At 46.8% G+C, this 21,233-nt stretch overlaps 1 protein-coding gene across 3 annotated transcripts in view; it reads left to right on the top strand.

Annotated features, from left to right (window-relative positions):
* The window catches only part of LOC106602190 (microtubule-associated tumor suppressor 1 homolog), an 83,611-nt gene extending 62,749 nt beyond the window's left edge, over positions 1–20,862 (top strand). For all 3 annotated transcript variants that reach the window (XM_045716428.1, XM_045716427.1, XM_045716429.1), the window contains 9 exons: positions 2,567–2,895; positions 9,938–10,004; positions 13,604–13,818; positions 15,952–16,057; positions 16,659–16,732; positions 16,894–16,989; positions 17,617–17,733; positions 18,783–18,880; positions 20,148–20,862. In XM_045716428.1, coding sequence (XP_045572384.1) covers positions 2,567–2,895; positions 9,938–10,004; positions 13,604–13,818; positions 15,952–16,057; positions 16,659–16,732; positions 16,894–16,989; positions 17,617–17,733; positions 18,783–18,880; positions 20,148–20,364 — 1,319 coding nt within the window. In that variant the 3' untranslated portion in view covers positions 20,365–20,862. The remainder of the gene's footprint in view (positions 1–2,566; positions 2,896–9,937; positions 10,005–13,603; positions 13,819–15,951; positions 16,058–16,658; positions 16,733–16,893; positions 16,990–17,616; positions 17,734–18,782; positions 18,881–20,147) is intronic.
* The last annotated feature ends 371 nt before the right edge of the window (positions 20,863–21,233 follow it).

Raw genomic sequence — 21,233 nt, 5'->3', positions numbered from 1 at the left:
GAGTGTGTCTGTTGAGCCCATTCTGGTTATTGTAGAGCTAGACAGATGGAGTTTGAGCTCCATTCTGGTTATTGTAGAACTAGACAGATGGAGTTTGAGCTCCATGCTGGTTATTGTAGAACTAGACAGATGGAGTTTGAGCTCCATTCTGGTTATTGTAGAACTAGACAGATGGAGTTTGAGCTCCATTCTGGTTATTGTAGAACTAGACAGATGGAGTTTGAGCTCCATGCTGGTTATTGTAGAACTAGACAGATGGAGTTTGAGCTCCATTCTGGTTATTGTAGAACTAGACAGATGGAGTTTGAGCTCCATTCTGGTTATTGTAGAACTAGACAGATGGAGTTTGAGCTCCATTCTGGTTATTGTAGAACTAGACAGATGGAGTTTGAGCTCCATGCTGGTTATTGTAGAACTAGACAGATGGAGTTTGAGCTCCATGCTGGTTATTGTAGAACTAGACAGATGGAGTTTGAGCTCCATGCTGGTTATTGTAGAACTAGACAGATGGAGTTTGAGCTCCATCCTGGTTATTGTAGAACTAGACAGATGGAGTTTGAGCTCCATGCTGGTTATTGTAGAACTAGACAGATGGAGTTTGAGCTCCATGCTGGTTATTGTAGAACTAGACAGATGGAGTTTGAGCTCCATGCTGGTTATTGTAGAACTAGACAGATTGAGTTTGAGCTCCATGCTGGTTATTGTAGAGCTAGACAGATGGAGTTTGAGCTCCATGCTGGTTATTGTAGAGCTAGACAGATTGAGTTTGAGCTCCATGCTGGTTATTGTAGAGCTAGACAGATGGAGTTTGAGCTCCATGCTGGTTATTGTAGAGCTAGACAGATGGAGTTTGAGCTCCATGCTGGTTATTGTAGAGCTAGACAGATGGAGTTTGAGCTCCATTCTGGTTATTGTAGAGCTAGAGTGATGGTGTAGGCTGATACAGTAGATCGAAACCTCATACAGTACAGTGTGTGTGTTGTGTGTGCATGTTGTTGTTCCAGCCCTGTCTAAACTGAGGTCTAAGATTGAAGACCATGATTAGTTGATTATTAGAATCAGATGTGTAAGTGGTGGGCTGGAACAAAAACCTGCAGACACTGTATCCCTCTAGCGCCAGGACTGCCCATCAAGGTGACACATGAAGCCTGTTTCTATGACTGTGAGAGGTTATTGACAGCGTGGTGGCCATAAGGGGGCAGTATTACAATGTTTAACCCCCTTAGGGAGAAGGTCATAGCTCAGCTGGTGTGGTGATGGGACTCGCATAGTGTTATAGCGCTCTGCCTCTCATTGAGTTGACTGTGTCAGGTGGACGTCTTTACATGCAAACACTATTAAAGAGAGCTTTACTAACACAATTTATGTTTGTTAGCTTTAGGGAAAGATGGAGATGGTTGATATGGCATTATTGATATAATTCTTAATGATGATTATGATGATCAACGTGAAGTATCAGTATCAGGGATAACTCTATTGACAGTCTGCTGTAGGGTCGAGAGCTGTGGCCAGTTTTCCCTCTTAATAAAACACAGCATGCAGCTTCAGTCAGGCATGAAATCTCCATGGTCCACTTTGCTCTGAGACAGCAAAATATATAAGAGAGGGATGGAGGGAGAGGAGGAGAGATGGCAAAATGAGGGAGGGAGAGAGGGATGAAAGAGAGGGATGGATGGAGAAAGGGAGGGGGAGAGAGATGGACGGAGAAAGGGAGGGGGAGAGAGATGGACGGAGAAAGGGAGGGGGAGAGATGGACGGAGAAAGGGAGGGGGGAGAGAGATGGGGGAGAGAGATGGACGGAGAAAGGGAGGGGGAGAGAGATGGACGGAGAAAGGGAGGGGAGAGAGATGGACGGAGAAAGGGAGGGGGAGAGAGAGATGGACGGAGAAAGGGAGGGGGGAGAGAGAGATGGACGGAGAAAGGGAGGGGGAGAGAGAGATGGACGGAGAAAGGGAGGGGGAGAGAGATGGACGGAGAAAGGGAGGGGGAGAGAGAGATGGACGGAGAAAGGGAGGGGGGAGAGAGAGATGGACGGAGAAAGGGAGGGGGGGAGAGAGATGGACGGAGAAAGGTGAGGGGGAGAGAGATGGACGGAGAAAGGGAGGGGGAGAGAGAGATGGACGGCGAAAGGGAGGGGGGAGAGAGAGATGGACGGAGAAAGGGAGGGGGAGAGAGAGATGGATGGAGAAAGGGAGGGGGAGAGAGAGATGGACGGAGAAAGGGAGGGGGAGAGAGAGAGATGGACGGAGAAAGGGAGGGAGGGGATGGTTCTCTCTCCTAACTGCACTGTGGCTTGATGCTAATGCACTCCTAATGGATCCTTGGATTCTACCTCTGGGCCCATCATTACAGAGCTATCCCAGCATGCACTGCTGCTACTGCTGTTTTTTTAGCTCCACTGGGGTTTCAGTTGGTGTCTGCTCAGAGACCTTTAGGCGTATCCTCCTGCATGCTAGTGTGTCTGTGTTGTGTTTCTATGTGTTATGTGTGTGAGGGGGTTGTGGAATGCGAGAGACCATGCTAAACGTCGTGGCCAGCACACTCAACCGACCTTGCTCTCTTTCAGTGGACAAGAACAAGGCGCGGGGGACGCCGTTGGCGAGGACCCTCTCCCAGACCAGCACCACTACTCAGGTAGGAGGACCCAGCCAACCCCAGCCGCCCCAACCAGACCTGGTACCAGTCCCTGCCGTCCTTCTCCCAGTCCAGGGACCAGTGGTCTCGGCATCCCGCCCGGCCCGGGCTCTAGTGGAGGCTAAGCCGGCCACGGCGGCCCAGTACCGAGCCCAGTGTGAGAAGAAGAACCAGAGCCTTCAGCAGCTCCGAAGGCTCCTGGAGCAGGGCAACCGCCGGATAGAGGCCCTGGCTACCGTGGTGCAGCACCTCTTCACCGAGGTAACACTGGAATATGTCTGGGTTTTACTGCACCTTGGTGTGCTGCTCTGTCACTTTACCCTTACCTACATGTACAAATGACCTCCACTAACCTGTACCCGCACACATTGACTTGGTACTGGTATACAGCCTCGTAATTGTTATTATTTCTTTTGTTTATTTAGTCAATATTTTCTTAACTCTATTTTCTTAAAACTGCATTGTTGGTTAAGGGCTTGTAAGTAAGCATTTCACGGTAAGGTCTACACCTGTTGTATTCGGCATAACATTTGATTTGCTCTGTTTGTTGTAGATAGGTGCTTGGTGAGCTAAAGGAATGTCCTCGGTCTGTTAGTAACTATGGCCTTATGGTTCTCTGACCTCTATAACAACATCTGTCCTCTGTGTGTGTTTGAGCAGTCCCATGGATATTATTCATGTAGCAATATAGATATAGTGGGTGTTGGTTGGTTGACTTGCAGAGCTTCTGTTTACATGGAGGAGGCAGGAAGGACAGTAATCTCACCACACCCACTCACCATTTAGGGTCCATGGCTGTCATCAAATACACAGCGCCTTTCCATCCAGAACTATGTATGACTATTGATGAGTGGGTGTCAACGGTATGCTGTGGTTGGCTGAATGTGGTTGGCTGCATGCCAGAAGTATCTGTTGTCCACTGCTAAAACAAGCTGTGTGTGTGTGTGTGTGTGTGTGTGTGTGTGTGTGTGTGTGTGTGTGTGTGTGTGTGTGTGTGTGTGTGTGTGTGTGTGTGTGTGACTGCCGCCAGTCAAAAGCAGCCTCTCAATCATAACACTGCTATCCCCTATCAATATCCTACAAAATCCCATCCATATCTTATATAATGTACATCGATCTGTGGCTTTGTGAGACGAGGATCCTGTTGGACCAAACTGAGTTCCTGGTTCATGTCTTTGAGGGTGTGTTCTAAGCCAGCGATTGGTCCAGCCAGGCGAGTGGGTGTGGCTTGTGTGGATAATACCGCCTGTCACTCACAGAATCCCGGACTTGAATAGGCTGCTGTGTAAATATTTGCAGAGATCTTCGCCCTCCTCTGTCTTCAGGACGAACGTTTGAAAACGCTCATTGTGATCGAGTGACATCTCTTGACAGCACATGTTAAACACCGTAGGAGATTTTTAATTATACGCTTTGTGTATTTAGGATTGAGAGGAATCATCCCCGAATTAAAACATGAATTATAGACCAGAATCTAACACCGAGAGAGAATGAGGTTTCACTACTCTGTAAATCCTTTCATGACAGGCATTTCCACATCAATCTTTTGTCATACTTTGAATTATTCTGGTACGGCAGGAACATGCCTGGAATAGCAGTGATAATCTGCTCCAGGCGCTGAAATCCCTGGGCGTTTATAAAGTATACTGGCTCACCTTGCTTTAACAGTTTTATGAGGGCAATGTGAACTTTTCAAATTCTTCATATTTATGACAACTGGCTAGGGAATGTGCAGCTCACAACCTCTTTCCCCAGATTCTCTCTCTCTCTCATTCTCTCTCTCTCTCTCATTCTCTCTACCATCTCTCTCTCTCTCTCTCATTCTCTCTACCATCTCTGTCTCTCTCTCCTCTCTCATTCTCTCTACCATCTCTGTCTCTCTCTCTCTCTCTCATTCTCTCTACCATCTCTGTCTCTCTCTCTCTCTCATTCTCTCTACCATCTCTGTCTCTCTCTCTCTCTCTCTCATTCTCTCTACCATCTCTGTCTGTCTGTCTCTCTCTCTCTCTCTCTCTCTCTCTCTCTCTCTCTCTCTCTCATTCTCTCTACCATCTCTGCTCTCTCTCTCTCTCTCTCATTCTCTCTACTCTCTCTCTCTCTCTCTCTCTCTCTCTCTCTCTCTCTCTCTCTCTCTCATCTCTCTCTCTACCTCTCTCTCTCTCTCTCTACCTCTGTCTCTCTCTCTCATTCTCTGTCTCTCTCTCTCATTCTCTCTCTCTCTACCTCTCTCTCTCTCTCTCATTCTCTCTACCATCTCTGTCTCTCTCTCTCTCTCATTCTCTCTACCATCTCTCTCTCTCTCTCATTCTCTCTACCATCTCTCTCTCATTCTCTCTACCATCTCTGTCTGTCTCTCTCTCTCTCTCTCTCTCTCTCTCTCTCTCTCATATCTCTGTCTGTCTCTCTCTCTCTCTCTCATTCTCTCTACCATCTCTGTCTCTCTCTCTCTCTCTCTCATCTCGTCTCTCTCTCTCTCTCTCTCATCTCTGTCTCTCTCTCATTCTCTCTACCATCTCTGTCTCTCTCTCTCTCTCTCTCTCTCTCTCTACACACACACTGAGCTTCACACTAACACACACACACACACACACACACTGAGCTTCACACTAACACACACACACACACACTGAGCTTCACACTAACACACACACACACACACACTGAGCTTCACACTAACACACACTGAGCTTCACACTAACACACACACACACACTGAGCTTCACACTAACACACACCGTCTATCTGCCTGTCTGAGTGGTGTGATAGTGATGGGAGAGAACAGTCTCTCTGTCTGAGTGGTGTGATAGTGATGGGAGAGAACAGTCTCTCTGTCTGAGTGGTGTGATAGTGATGGGAGAGAACAGTCTCTCTGTCTGAGTGGTGTGATGGTGATGGGAGAGAACAGTCTCTCTGTCTGAGTGGTGTGATAGTGATGGGAGAGAACAGTCTCTCTGTCTGAGTGGTGTGATGGTGATGGGAGTGAACAGTCTCTCTGTCTGAGTGGTGTGATAGTGATGGGAGAGAACAGTCTCTCTGTCTGAGTGGTGTGATAGTGATGGGAGAGAACAGTCTCTCTGTCTGAGTGGTGTGATAGTGATGGGAGAGAACAGTCTCTCTGTCTGAGTGGTGTGATAGTGATGGGAGAGAACAGTCTCTCTGTCTGAGTGGTGTGATAGTGATGGGAGAGAACAGTCTCTCTGTCTGAGTGGTGTGATAGTGATGGGAGAGAACAGTCTCTCTGTCTGAGTGGTGTGATAGTGATGGGAGAGAACAGTCTCTCTGTCTGAGTGGTGTGATAGTGATGGGAGAGAACAGTCTCTCTGTCTGAGTGGTGTGATAGTGATGGGAGAGAACAGTCTCTCTGTCTGAGTGGTGTGATAGTGATGGGAGAGAACAGTCTCTCTGTCTGAGTGGTGTGATAGTGATGGGAGAGAACAGTCTCTCTGTCTGAGTGGTGTGATAGTGATGGGAGAGAACAGTCTCTCTGTCTGAGTGGTGTGATAGTGATGGGAGAGAACAGTCTCTCTGTCTGAGTGGTGTGATGGTGATGGGAGAGAACAGTCTCTCTGTCTGAGTGGTGTGATAGTGATGGGAGAGAACAGTCTCTCTGTCTGAGTGGTGTGATAGTGATGGGAGAGAACAGTCTCTCTGTCTGAGTGGTGTGATAGTGATGGGAGAGAACAGTCTCTCTGTCTGAGTGGTGTGATAGTGATGGGAGAGAACAGTCTCTCTGTCTGAGTGGTGTGATGGACTGTGTTCTCTCCCATCACTATCTCCTGTAAACCTGGTTTCATCTCCTAGAGAAAAGAGAGGGGGTGGGGTGTTACGAATCCCTTTGGCCCTACAGTCTAGGGGGGATGGAAACGAGACCTGTAACATAATTCATGCAAATTATAATAGTGGACAGGAACAGTGAGAACAAAAACCACAGACAACTTAAATCTACCGTCAAACACTATAGGTTTATTTTTAAACACACGGTAAAGGGGGGCGGGAACAGGGGCTGAGCTGGACCCAAAGAAATATCCAAAAACACCCGTAAGCTAGACTAGCCTGCTTTAAGAACAGCTAGCTAACTAACCAAAAATACCGTGGTCCGCCCAGTTCTAACTAGTGTACTTAGACAAAGTTTTCCTACGGGTAATGTAGGCCCATGGGCGACTTAGCTGGTTATCCCCATCCCCTCCCACCATCAAACAAACAGTCAAACACCATAACAAAACAATACTCACAGGATAACAGACAAAGTGACATGTAGGTGCAAAAACAAAAGAGAGATCTCTAGAGAGAACTGATTGGGATCCTTTTAAACCAAGGGAAAGGGGATATGATTGGGTAAGGGAAAAGGAGCCGGTGTGTTCTGATTGGTGACTGATGCTTGCCACCTGTGAGGAGGGGAGAAGGAGAGAAAAGAAATACACACAGGATACATACACAGGATACCTGTATCCGTAACAGGGGGAGAGAGGGACTAATGCACCAGCTGCAGTGTCAAGCCTCCCTGCAGGCGGGGAGAGAAGGCATAGACAAGGGTAAAGGGGTGGGGCTGTTGGGTTCCACCACATCACCTGTGAGCTGTACATCTGGGGGTATCAATAACCCCGCCCCCTAGCCTCGGGCCTTACCGTAATCCTCCTGATAGAGGGAGAAGAGAGGTTCCTATCTGAGGAACAGCAATGAGCTCTCTGAATGTAGTAGAGGTTGTCAAGCCAACTAAACACGAGAGCAAACTTAAAACTCTCTAACAAAGTAGTAATACTAATGAGTGATTGGTACAATTATATTTAAAATGTCCCCCTAGATAAACCCAGGTCGCATTCATAAGGGCAGACAGTAGGGAAACGTTTGGGGAAAAAACCTAAAGCGTTGTTATAGTCCCTACCTGTTTCAGTATGTTTTCTCCCATTTGGTGCCTAATGAACACACCCATGATCTGGTGCCATCAGTTATTTTATATTACACCACGTGGATATCTCCTGGTGTACATACAGTGTTGACTTGTAGTGTAATAATGTGGATGACCGTGAAGGAGGGATGAATCCTCTTCTTTCTCCTGCTCGGGCTGTAAACGAGTGGAGAATAGCCCTCCTGTCTCATCCCTCCATCCGAGTACATTTCCGTTGTAGGGAACATTTCCTGGATAGCGTCTGGCTAGCTAGGAGGCTATTTAGAGAGTCTTGGCAGTGAAAGATCTCTTCACTGATAGCATTAAGCTTTCTATTGACTCTACAGTGCCAGACTCTCTGTTTGTGTGAGTCTTATCTGAAGGGAGAATGCCAGTGCCATCTTGGCCTGCCGAGAGCACTTGAAAGCACCACGTAGAAGATTCTACAGCGCAAACCAAGCCAGAAATGGAATGGATTAGCCAGCTTTGACGTGAAGGACACGAGTCAAAGATGGCATAAAAAACAGTTTATTAGGCCTAATAGGACTCCGCTATACAACAGCAGTTTGAGCATCTCCACTGTAACTATGTAACAGGCTAGCTAATAGGCAATGGCCAAGCTCGCTTTGATTCCCTATAGGTCATGTCTTTGAAAAGTAGAACCTAGTGAGTGTTGTTAGTGCCGCTAATGTACAACCACTGGCTCTTTTAAAGGAACCAGAGAGGCTTGACCACGCAGCACCCGAGGCCCAGAGCAGAGGGCCTTAGCCCAGCCTGACCTCACTCTCATCTAGCCCTCCACCTCCCCCAGACCCAGGCCCTGTCTCTAGGGCTGGAGCTTGGCCAGGGGCGGCTGGGTTGGAGGTGGGGAGGTACTGCTAGGCAGGGCTTGATGTGCTGAGTACTCCTTAGAGAGAGAGAAAAGAGAGAAAGATAAAGACTGAGAAGTTTATTTAATGTAGACAGACCAGTTCCCTGAGCGAGAGAGAGAGAGAGAGAGTGCAGTGGTGGTTGGTTGGAGAGGGGGAGGAGAGGAGGAGGTTCCGACCAGGAACATTGTAGTGGAGCTCCTAGCTGTAGCACTTGGCCCTTCAGCAGCCCAGGGGGAATAACATGGGCTCCTCTGGCAGCAAAGCCTGCCTGAAGACTCCTCCACATACCAGAAAGAAAGGCAAGGTGTGTTTGTTTTCTTTCTTCTCACTTTCTCTCTCTCTTTCTCTCTCTCTCTCTCTCTCTCTCTCTCTCTCTCTCTCTCTCTCTCTCTCTCTCTCTCTCTCTCTCTCTCTCTCTCTCTCTCTCTCTCTCTCTCTCTCTCTCTCTCTCTCTCTCTCTCTCTCTCTCTCTCTCTCTCTCTCTCTCTCTCTCTCTCTCTCTCTGTGTCTTCCCCCTTTTCTCTCTTTCTTTCCCTCTCTCTTTCCTCCTTTCTCTATCTGCTGGTTCACTTACAGCTGACCGATCGGGTTCCTGACTATAATGTATGGGTGTGTGCATCATGCCATGTGTCAAATGGAGACGGTTATGAAGTGATCGTTGTGTCTCTGTTTTAAAGAGTGTGGACATTTATTACAGCAGCGTCTCTGTTTGAACATTTAGAGAAGGTGTGTGTGTGTGTGTGTGTGTGGAGAGCTCTAGGTTGGATTAGTACAGGGTGTAGCCTTCCATCCTTTCAGGATGTTGAGACAATGGTGATATGTATGAGAGTGTGAGTCCGTAAGAATGAACAAGTTCATGAGAGAATTTGTGTACGTGACGTCTGAGAGGAAGCATGTGTGTCTTAGACTCAAACGCTCTACTTATTAATGCGTAGGCCTGTGTCAGGCGAGTTTTCATAGCACGCGTTCCCTGTTTCCAAGACGCCCTATGTCACTTCTAAGTCACCCTAAAAGTCGCCTCTCCACAGTCTGATAACGGGGTGATATGGATACAGTGTCATAAGGAAAACAGTGTCTGATGTCCAGACAGCTGCTGAAAACGCTAGCCTGGTTCCCAAATCCGTTTGTGCTGTCTCGCCAACTCCTACGGACCATAGAAGATGGCAAGACGGCACTAACAGATCTGGGACCAGGCTATGAAAGTGCTGCTCTCAGAACTGTACTGACTCAGTCTCTGTAGCCTACCCAGTAGGCTAATGTAGGTTGTTGTAAGTTGTTGTTAGAAGTTACAGCATTCCTTGACACGCCTATAGGAATATGTGCTGTTATTAGGTCACCATACTGAAGCCTTTAATTGTTCGAAGTCTAAGAAGCTATTGGTGCCCAGGAATAATGTTGTGGAAAGATGTCTGTCAGTCGAGTCATAATGTCTGACGTAAAACGATTGTCTGGTTCCACTTGAAACGAAAGTCTCACATAGTTTAGGAATAGTTTTTCCATTGACTTAATAACTAATCGTATCTCTCTCTCTCTCCCTCTCCGACAGCGTGAAGAGACATTGAAGCTGAAGAAAGGACTGTCCCTGGAGCTTTCTAACCTGCGCGATGAGCTCAGTAAGAAAAACCACCTCAAGCATGTCTTCACTTCACCCTGCTTCTCGTCTACCCCTCTACCTCTTACATATGCACCTTTATCAGCGCATCGGTTGCTCAAGGAAGAGCAAGTGTTGCCAAAGCAGAAAATCTCTAAATAAGAAAATGATCAACGAAAACATTTAATCTGCCAATTGTGTCTCGTTATGAGTGAAGCAACAAGTTTTTTTACAACACTCAATGTGAATGAACCTTCCCTCTGTTTCACTCTCATTTCCCTGACCTGTTGGCTTATCATTAAGGCCTTATCAGGTCGTCAACTGCCATCCAAAGCACCTTGTGCTGGCCAACTCTCTGCCTCTGTGTAGATGTTGTTATTAGGTCCCACCCCCTAGGCATGCTGTATTTGCCAGGCGTGAATGCAAGCCTTGGCATGTTTTGCAAAAATGTGTGTACGTGTGTTTGCGTGCAAGCATGTGTGTACGTGTGTTTGCGCGTGTCAGGGAAATGCATTGATCTGATGTTATTGGTAGCCCGTGCAGCGGTCATAAAGCCTTAATAATTACAGATACAGGCAGACAGTCTCCTTTGTCCGCGGTCTTCCTTCAAGCATGACTTACCGTCTTCCCTCCAAGCATTCACCAACAGTAGTTAGTGGTAGTCTCTCTGCAGCATCATCTTTGTTTACCCTTATGGAGACATGCTACATCACTGTGGTGACAGGACAATAGTCTTAACATAATGGGTTTGAGTGCTGTGGAACTGCTTGTCAGGGAAGGGGGTTGTTCTCTTTAGGAGGAAGTGTTCGGACTCTGGAGAAGCGTCTGGTTGTTGTCGAGCAGGGATCAGCAACTAGATTACACCGCGGCCCGATTTATTTCTTGAGGAGATGGTCAGGGGGCCAGAACATAATTACAGATACTTTGTAGACTGCAAATTGACCGCATGAAGCCCAAACAGATATAATATTTGATTAAAACACAATCATTTCAAACCTTGCTTACATTTGGATACAATCCCATATATCTATTATGCGTGGGGTATACTTATGAACAAAATAAAAATACTTGGAGCTGATTTGCTGGTGTTTTTAGTCACTTAAAAAAAATTACATGGGGGGCCAAATAAAATCATCTGCGGGTCAAATACTTCCAATTGTAAAAAAGTGCATCCTTCCTCCCTTCAAGATGATCCGTGATCTAACACGACTGGATAGGTCAATAATATGTGATAGAATCCATGCTTACAGCTATCCGTTTTTCTTAGTGGTGATCATTTCAAACGAGGCGGGAAGGTGTTTGTGAACACGTTGAAACACTCATTGTTCTGGATGCGTTTCATTCATTACAAGGCATTAAGTTCTGTTCTGTTCCGCCAATGACGCCAGAGTGGCGTTCCAGAGGGGTGGGCTTGTTCAGTTCTGTTCCTTGGACTTGGCCCAGACGCTAGATGTTGTAATGTGTTACGAAGTGGAGAGGAAATGTGCGCCGTTTCACTTTACCCACGTGCCCCATGACTGTCTCAGACGTCGTGCCAGACCTCGTCAACCCTCGCCACCTGTGCAAGATGCCTTAGAGGCATCTGGTTGGAACGCCTGTACAATGTGGTTCTGATGAACAATACCAACGGTAGTGGTTCTGATGAACAATACCAACGGTAGTGGTTCTGATGAACAATACCAACGGCCGTCTGCTGTCAGGGATCTAGAGAGCTAGAAAGCCACATTCTCTTTTAAACAGACAGGCACACACACTCGCATGCTTGATAGACACACACGCACACACACACACACACACACACACACACACAACACTCCGACTACAATTCAGTTGTTTTATTCCCTCACACTTCTCTCTCTCTCTCACACACGTTTATACAAACAATACTTTTACTACACAGTTCTAGTGAAAACCATTCAGTCTCAACACACACACACACACGTGTAAGCCCGGACACACCCTTTAACTGCCGTACCAAGCCCTCTCCCCCTAAAAGCAAACACGTGCATAGATGCACTTTTTTCCCCAGCGAACCTCAGCAGAAAATGCCTCGACTACCATCTGTTTGATGAGCGGGGGGTTTGGTGTGCTTGTTGAACCTTGACCCCTGTTTTTACACATGACTGTGGAATGTATGGATCTCACTCTCACCACCTCCTTCAAAACTCTGTCTGTTAACGTCAGACTTGGAGAAGTGCTAACAAGTCTCTTCACTATGTCTACTGTATGTTTGACCAGCAGAACCTGTCAATACGTTTCTCTTCAAGCTAGTGAAAGAACATTGTCAGTCTGACTTCCAGGGATTTTATTTGTCTTTCGGACAGTTTTACAGTTAACACTTCTAGGCTCTTTATATTGAGTGGATAATGGTCACAGTTAAAATCTGCGGATTGAGTTAATGGGATATTTCAGGTTTGGCATTGAAGCCCGTTATCTACTTCCCCGAAGTCTGATGAACTCATGGATGCCATTTTGTATGTCGCTGCTGGTTAGCGTTGGCTTGTGAAACCACCTCCAACTTCCTTCAAACTGGACACAGATACACAGAAATGGTGTCCACGAGTTCATGTTCATCTGGGGAAGTAGATAAAGGGGATTCATTGCCAAAATCCCGAACTATCCCTTTAAATCTGATCCTTGATCAATTTGATCTTGAGCTGATAATGGCTACTGTAACAGGCTTGAGTAAATCCTGATCCTAGATCTGCCCTTAGATACACATTCTTTCCAGCTCCCTTCCTTGTTCCTTCTTGACCCATGATGTCGTGTTATGAAACAACTTGTATGGGGGGGGCAGCGCTGATGTCATAATACGGGGGGCCACATGCCAGTCACACCTGCCACCAATCCCCCCACACACACACACACACACACACACACACACACACATTTCTGTTAGTTACACCATAATAAGGACAGGACCTGTCTGTTAACGGGCTCACAGCTGCCGGCCTTTATGACAACATCGCCGTGGCAACAGGCCTCAGAGTTAATCCCACAGGGGAGGATGTGAGGAAATGTCAACTGTCCAGGCTGCTCTGTGCTGCGCTGTGGGAATCTGGTATTATCATTACATATATGGGTCTATCATTACATATGTATTAAAATATAGTCCTGTCATTAGATGTCGATTTAAGTAGGTTATAGCCGACTAGACCCAAATGAATTCTACTCCTGGTTGGGCAAAACAATTACGTTCAATGGAGATCTGCTGTTGAAGGGGCTTTTTAGTTCAGAGCCTGGTTTACTGGGTCCGGGAATCCGGCCCTTAGTTTTCAGCGGACATGTAAAGTGTTGTGTGAAAAGGTGCATATGACTCTGATCAAGATTAGAGGTTAGGGTTGGATTGCGCAATGTTGGAACAGTCATGCGTTTTTCCAGTGCGTCGTCAGATGTTCACATCCAATTGGTGTTTATGCAGCGCTGTTACAAAAACACCAATTGGCCGTTAGGAGATGTTATTCCAACACTGTCCCCCCTCTTATTACAGTGAAGTCATTATTTATCATAGAGCCTCATTCTGGGTAATTGTGTTTTGAAAGTGAATTCTAAAATCCAAAGTGACGATGACAGAGTCTCTCCCTTTCCTTCTCCCCCTCTTCCTCCCTCCTCCCTCTCCAGTCTCCTCGTCCCAGTGCTGTGAGCGGCTGCAGAAGGAGAAGGAGGAGGTGCGGGTGTCTCTGGAGGAGACAGTGCGGAGGGTCCAGAGGGATCACCAGGCTGAGCTGACCGGCCTGGAGGAGAGGCTCAAGGCCTTCTACCAGGCAGAGTGGGACAAGGTGCACCAGGCCTATCAGGAGGAGGCGGACAAATGCCGCGCCCTCATGGAGCAACAGGTCAGTGGCGAGACGGTGACCGGGCTTGTGTAACTGAACAAGTGTGTTAGCTCGCAGAGCTGAAGTCTGGGGGTTTACCTCGAAGGGGGGGGGGGACCAATTTGATTTGATCAACACAAGTCTTGATCAAATCAAATTGGTCACATACACATTTTTAGCAGATGTTATTGCGGGTGTAATGAAATGCTTGTGTTCCTAGTTCCAACAGTGCAGTAATATCTAACAATTCACAACAATGCACAAATCTAAAAGTAAAAGAATGGAATGAACAAATATATAAATATTAGGACGAGCGACGTCGAAGTGGCATTGACTAAAATACAGTAGAATAAAATTTAGGAAGAAACAATTCCTGACGTTTCGCACAATATGAGATGAGTAAAGCAGTATGTAAGCATTATTTAAGTAACTAGTGTTCCATTATTAAAGTGGCCAGTGATTCCATGTCTATGTATATAGGGCAGCAGCCTCTAAGTGTTGTAACTTTTAATGGGTTACAGAGTTAATGTTTACAGTTAATTCATTGAGCTGTATCTAAGGATACTTTCTTTACAGTTATTTACATATGTAATTGTATTAGAATTCGTGTGATGGAGATTGAGAGAACTACATACATATTTCTGTTGTGTTGGTTAGTATTGGATTACGCTATTGACTGCAAGTTCCAGAATGCCTTGCGACAGGTAGTAGGAAGGAAAAACTCCCCAGTTAGTGACAAGTGATTGTCCTGACTTTCGCTACCAACTTTCTTTTATTGTTTTTGTAGAATCTAAAGTTGTGAAATGTAATGTGAACAAGTATTATTACTAAAAGAAGCTTTCATTTCAAACCCGACGTCCCGAGTCATTACTTTGAAGATAGTTATTCTATACTAAGGTGCAGGGTTGAGTAGCCGGGTGGTAGCCGTCTAGTGATGGCTATTCAACAGTCTGATGGCTTTGAGATAGATGATGATGATGATGATGATGATGAGTAACCTTGCCTTAAGACGTAAAGACTCGTGTTGGCTCTCTGAGTTAATGCCTAGGCTTTAGCTGAGGGCTAACACAAGTCTTACAGTGCGGAGAAGTCCGGGTTTTGAACCCAGTAAGTCACACTTGTGTGAACCCAGGCAGTCCAAGCAGAACATGAACAAAGGCATAGAGCCAGCGTTGATCATCATCAGCGCACTATAAACACAGTATTGAGTTTTTAGCTATTAGCGGTTGATATGCCGCCTCTAAGGCTGCTGGGGGCCGAGGGGGATAGGGTTGGTGTGATGTCATCGTTATGACTCGCGTCCTGTGGTTCATGCCGCGTTCATGTGCTAGTCGGAACTCTGAAATGTTCAACTTGCTAACTGGTTGAACGGGGCACGTGTTTAACTACAACCTGTTAGCTAGTCGGAGTTTCCTAGTTCCGACTAGCACGTGAACACAGCACTTCTGAAACACTCCACTGGCTCTCAACCGCACCACACACAGCGCCCAACTCGTAAACGCTTCCCGAGATTTACGACCGTTGCCATGGTTATTACTCCCTGATGTCATCAGCGGGAGAACGGGACGGCATGGATGAATATGAATTGGCACAGAGTATTATTTCCTGAGTCCTCTATGGCCTACATCTAACTGGTAATTCAATCAGCGATAAATCATCCACATGAGCTTGTTCCAAATCAGATACTTTTTTGGACACACACTCACACACACAAAACACACACCTCATACACACGCAGACTACTGCACATACACACACAACGCAGCTGTCCCGTGTATATAGAGACATAAAACACTTCCCGTTTCTTTTACGCTGTTTTCACACTGTGTATTTAAATAATGGATTCTCCACATACTTCATTCTATTATTTCTCATTTCAACTGCCCTGTTAGGAGCTGGTGACACAAGCTTTTCACTGCACCCACTATAACCTCTGATAAACTGTGTACCCAACCAATAACCTTTGATTTGAAATGTGTCATAATAATGGGGGGGAATCTTAGTAGTATGAATTGGAAGTATAAAGAGGAAACCTTAGACTATTGAGATTCACCCCGTAACTGAAGCTCAGCATGTAATGGCGTACCTGTATTACTGACTGGTGAGAGGAGCCCATGGGATTTATTAAATCCATTTTCTTCTTCTCTCTGTCAGCTGGAGGAGATGAGGAGCAGACAGGAGACTCTGAGGAGAAACTCTGAGGCCAGCTACGCTCAGCAGATGGACACGCTCAGACTGACCTACGACACCGCCGTCCAAGGTGAGGACACACAACCACACACCTTCACAGAACTCATTGAAATTCATCCCTCTATTCTTCTGTCCTAAAATGCACGTTTCAATACATCTACCCATCAATCCATCCACCCACCCATCAATCCATCACCCACCCATCAATCCATCCACCCACCCATCAATCCATCACCCACCCATCAATCCATCCACCCACCCATCAATCTATCCACCCACCCACCCATCAATCTATCCACCCACCCATCACTCCATCCATCCACCCATCAATCCATCAATCCATCCATCTATCCACCCACCCATCAATCCATCAATCCACCCACCCATCAATCCATCCACCCACCCATCAATCAATCCATCCATCTATCCACCTACCCATCAATCCATCAATCCATCCACCCACCCATCAATCCATCCATCCATCCATCTATCCACCCACCCATCAATCCATCCACCCACCCATCAATCCATCCATCTAAGGCATCCACACACTTGGTTGGTTTTCACATGAGAAATGATTAATCCAAAATGTTCTAATTTGTGAGTAAGTGACTCGTTTTCCCCCATCATTGACTTGGTGTGTGTGTGTGTGTGTGTGTGTTGTTTTGCAGAGCTCAGGAAAACCATGGAACAGGACTTGGAGAACCTGGACAAAACGCTGAAGGAAACGGAGGCCACTCTCACTGTAAGATCCATGTTCCCTGTACCTCCCTGATCACAGCCTTACCAACTCGTTTACCCAATAAAGATACTACTACTATCTTCTGTCTGTCTTATATAGACTCAGTATCAGGGAGTAACACTGTTGTAGCGTTGACTTAACAGTCTCTCTCTCACTCACAACAGGAGAAAATCCAGGACCTCACGTTGGAGAACGAGGCGCTGAGCGAGAAGCTGCGAGCGGAGGAGGAGAGGAGGAGGATTCTGGCAGAGAAGAACCAGGTAAAAGGAATATGATGGCACCCTATGTAGTGCCCTAATTATGACCAGAGCCCCATGGACACAGAAAGGTGCTGAAGAATGCTATTGTTCTGGTACACCGTGTACCTCAGTCAACAATACCACTGCTGTGAGACAGATGTCCCAGTTTCCTGCTTATTTTTTTGTTGTTATTGGGCCTTATGGTCTTTATACTGGTGGAATACTGCCCCCTGCTGGTTGCTAATGGACATGCAGCACTGGTCATTGTGTCCGTTTCTGAGATGGCAGCGTTTGGGGATTTATCCACAGTGACTCATGCATATTTAGTTTCATTTGCGAATCAAACCCACAACCCTGGTACTGCAGTCATCCATCTTAAAGTGGGTTATTGAAAGACTGTTGTTTGTCTGGAACAACAGTTTGTAGGGGATAAGAAGAGGTTAGGAATAGGACTCTGGTTTGTGAATGAAATTCTCTCTCTCTTCCCCCCCATCTTTCTCTCTTCCCCCCCATCTTTCTCCCTTCCCCCCCATCTTTCTCTCTTCCCCTCTCTCCCTCTCTCTCTCTCTCCTCCCTCTCTCTCTCTCTCTCTCTCTCTCTCTCCTCCCCCCCTCTTCCTCTCTCTCTCTACCCCCTCTCTCCCTATAGAAGGACTCCCATGTGTTGTATCTGGGACAGGAGCTGGACAGTCTTAAGGTGGTTCTGGAGATAAAGACCAAACAGCTTCACCAACAGGACAAGAAACTCATGCAGATGGACAAGCTGGTGAGGACGCATGCACACACACCGATGAAAACGCGCCTACACACACACGCATGCCCTGAGCTTGCCCCTGTGTATGTTCACTGTTGTTTTCGCTAGCTCTCTCTGTACATCCCTGAAAGGGTGCGCCATCTTATGTCATCCCTTATAAGACACACACACATTCCTGTGAAGGCGGAGTGTTTTAGTAAGGGTTTGTTTTTGCCGTTCAAGCTCATGATAGATTGCCTTCAGTCTTGGGAGTCACCACATAAAGAGTCATTTCGCTCCAAAACAAAACTGCAAAAATACCCCACGAATATTGAGTCATGATTGGAAAGATTGAGTCTGCCTCGCCGCAGGCTTCAGAGCACGCAACCTAGTAAAACAAATACCTCTGTCTCAAAGTAATCAGAATCCTGGGCCTAAACCGCCTCGGAGCGGTGGAGACCTGCACACTGTCTAAAAAGAGGAGATCATCCATAGCTATTGGGACATTATGGTGCCCAGAAGTTTATTGTGCATAAATAAAAGCTGAAAACAAAACACAAACGTTTCTGCATCAAGCCATCATCGGTGTTAATGGTGAGCACAGACACCAGGCTTCTATTAGAGATTCATTGCATATGTCACATGATCTAGTGAGTAAATCGCTGTATCGCATTAGTGGAAACCAAGACTCTTCCCAGGAGAATTAACGTGGCAGGTTAGGAGAATTAACGTGGCAGGTTAGGAGAATTAACGTGGCAGGTTAGGAGAATTAACGTGGCAGGTTAGGAGAATTAACGTGGCAGGTTAGGAGAATTAACGTGGCAGGTTAGGAGGATTAACGTGGATGGTTAGGAGAATTAGATTAAGGTTAGGAAAGGGGTTAGCTAAAATGCTAAAATTGTCCCAGACACAATTCAAACATAGGCCTGCCCTGAGAACAGTCTTTGTTTCCATTAATGCGATGCTGTGAGCAAATCTATACATGCAAACAAGTACATAGTATCATGGCATGATTCAAGTACAGGAGCAGAGAGAAATATCTAATTTGAACTTTTCCATTTGTGCTGTCTGTCTGGCGCCAGATGGAGAGCAACGTGAAGCTGGAGGAGCGTCTGAACAAAGTCCAGCAGGAGAACGAAGACTACAGGGCCCGCATGGACAAACACACCGCACTCTCCAAGTACGTACTACAGAGAGGAGTTACTCATCTCTCTCCAGAATCCTCATCTTCACCATCTGTCCTTCCAGCAGGGTTTCTATCATGCAGAATGTAGTTCTAAGAATGTGTGTGTTCCTCTGTGTCTGTTTATCTGTGTTGCTGTAATAGAGGCTGTTCAGTGAACCACCTTCACTTTGTGTGTGTCTTCCCCTCTCTGACCTCTCTCTCCTCTCTGTGTGTCTTCCCCTCTCTGACCTCTCTCTCCTCTCTGTGTGTATCTTCCCTCTCTGACCTCTCTCTCCTCTCTGTGTGTATCTTCCCTCTCTGACCTCTCTCTCCTCTCTGTGTGTATCTTCCCTCTCTGACCTCTCTCTCCTCTCTGTGTGTATCTTCCCCTCTCTGACCTCTCTCTCCTCTCTGTGTGTATCTTCCCTCTCTGACCTCTCTCTCCTCTCTGTGTGTATCTTCCCCTCTCTGACCTCTCTCTCCTCTCTGTGTGTATCTTCCCCTCTCTGACCTCTCTCTCCTCTCTGTGTGTATCTTCCCTCTCTGACCTCTCTCTCCTCTCTGTGTGTATCTTCCCTCTCTGACCTCTCTCTCCTCTGTGTGTATCTTCCCTCTCTGACCTCTCTCTCCTCTCTGTGTGTATCTTCCCTCTCTGACCTCTCTCTCCTCTCTGTGTGTATCTTCCCTCTCTGACCTCTCTCTCCTCTCTGTGTGTATCTTCCCCTCTCTGACCTCTCTCTCCTCTCTGTGTGTATCTTCCCCTCTCTGACCTCTCTCTCCTCTCTGTGTGTATCTTCCCTCTCTGACCTCTCTCTCCTCTGTGTGCATCTTCCCCTCTGACCTCTCTCTCCTCTGTGTGCATCTTCCCCTCTGACCTCTCTCTCCTCTCTGTGTGTCTTCCCCTCTGACCTCTCTCTCCTCTCTGTGTCTTCCCCTCTGACCTCTCTCTCCTCTGTGTATATCTTCCCCTCTGACCTCTCTCTCCTCTCTGTGTATATCTTCCCTCTCTGACCTCTCTCTCCTCTCTGTGTATATCTTCCCTCTCTGACCTCTCTCTCCTCTCTGTGTATATCTTCCCTCTCTGACCTCTCTCCTCTCTGTGTGTATCTTCCCTTTCTGACCTCTCTCTCCTCTCTGTGTGTATCTTCCCTCTCTGACCTCTCTCCTCTCTGTGTGTATCTTCCCTCTCTGACCTCTCTCCTCTCTGTGTTCCCCTCTCTGACCTCTCTCCTCTCTGTGTGTATCTTCCCTCTCTGACCTCTCTCCTCTGTGTCTCCTGCAGGCAGTTGTCCAGTGAGCAGGCCATGCTGCAGCAGACCCTGCAGAAGGAGTCCAAGGTCAACAAGCGTCTCTCCATGGAGAACGAGGAGCTGCTGTGGAAGCTGCACAACGGAGACCTGGCCAGCCCCCGCCGCCTCTCGCCCTCCTCGCCCTTCCACTCGCCCGGCAACTCGGCTTCCTTCCCCACCGCCGCAGCCCCACTCTCGCCCACCAGATAACCCAAACTGGACACCAAGGGGAGAGAGAGAGAAAGAACGTGTGTGTGTGTGTGTTTGGGGATAGTGTGTGAGTGTTTGTGTGGATACCCCCTCCAACACACCCTAAAGACAACCCCCCTCTACAGTCCCTTACCTCCTACCCCCCAGATCACCAACCCCAGCCTCTCAAGGAGACAAAGCTATTCCAAATACGGATGGACTACTTCATATGATGACGCTGCAGTTTTGGCTTCTGCCCACAAAGACTTGTACAGACGTTTTCTTTGCTCCCAGAAAGAGAAGACAATGTTGCACAGATGCACTTACTTAAAGCGTGGGACAATTCTGCCTTCGTTCTTTTCTGCCTGATTTCTCTCACTTTTTTTTCCCCTCAGCAGAGAGAAAGAACAGGCAACTTAAACCTCAGGGTTTGTACATAGCTTCTCAGCTCGTTTTGATTCTCCTTCTTTTATTTGTGCATCGTGTTCCCCGCTCCCCTAATAAAGTTTGTGCGAAAAACCTTGGATGTAGTTTTGAAAATGTTAAAATGGTTTAGGCCAGAGACGGAAGTGGAAGTGAGACATCGCATTCCCTTTTTTCTGGTTCGTATGCAGTCAATGGGAAAAAAAAGAAAATCTATGGTAAACGGCCTGAGTGGGGCCTCTTCATTTATCCGCCATCTTTGGTATAGAGCGTTTTTGAGGACTTATTGAAGAGCAGAGCTTTATCCAACGAGCACTTGCTTTTGACCCCTTGTATACAGTCCATATCTGGGTGCGGATATTCAGAGTTAAAGTGAACTTTAATCCTAACCCTTCATCATCTCTACCTTAATAAAACTGTGGAATGTATTTACCCATCTGTGCTTTATCGCTCAGAATGTTCCCAAT

This window comes from Salmo salar, chromosome ssa04 (genome assembly GCF_905237065.1).
Source record: "Salmo salar chromosome ssa04, Ssal_v3.1, whole genome shotgun sequence".
Taxonomy (NCBI): domain Eukaryota; kingdom Metazoa; phylum Chordata; class Actinopteri; order Salmoniformes; family Salmonidae; genus Salmo; species Salmo salar.
Note: the sequence above shows the minus strand (reverse complement) of the source record. Positions and strands in the feature narration are given on the sequence as shown.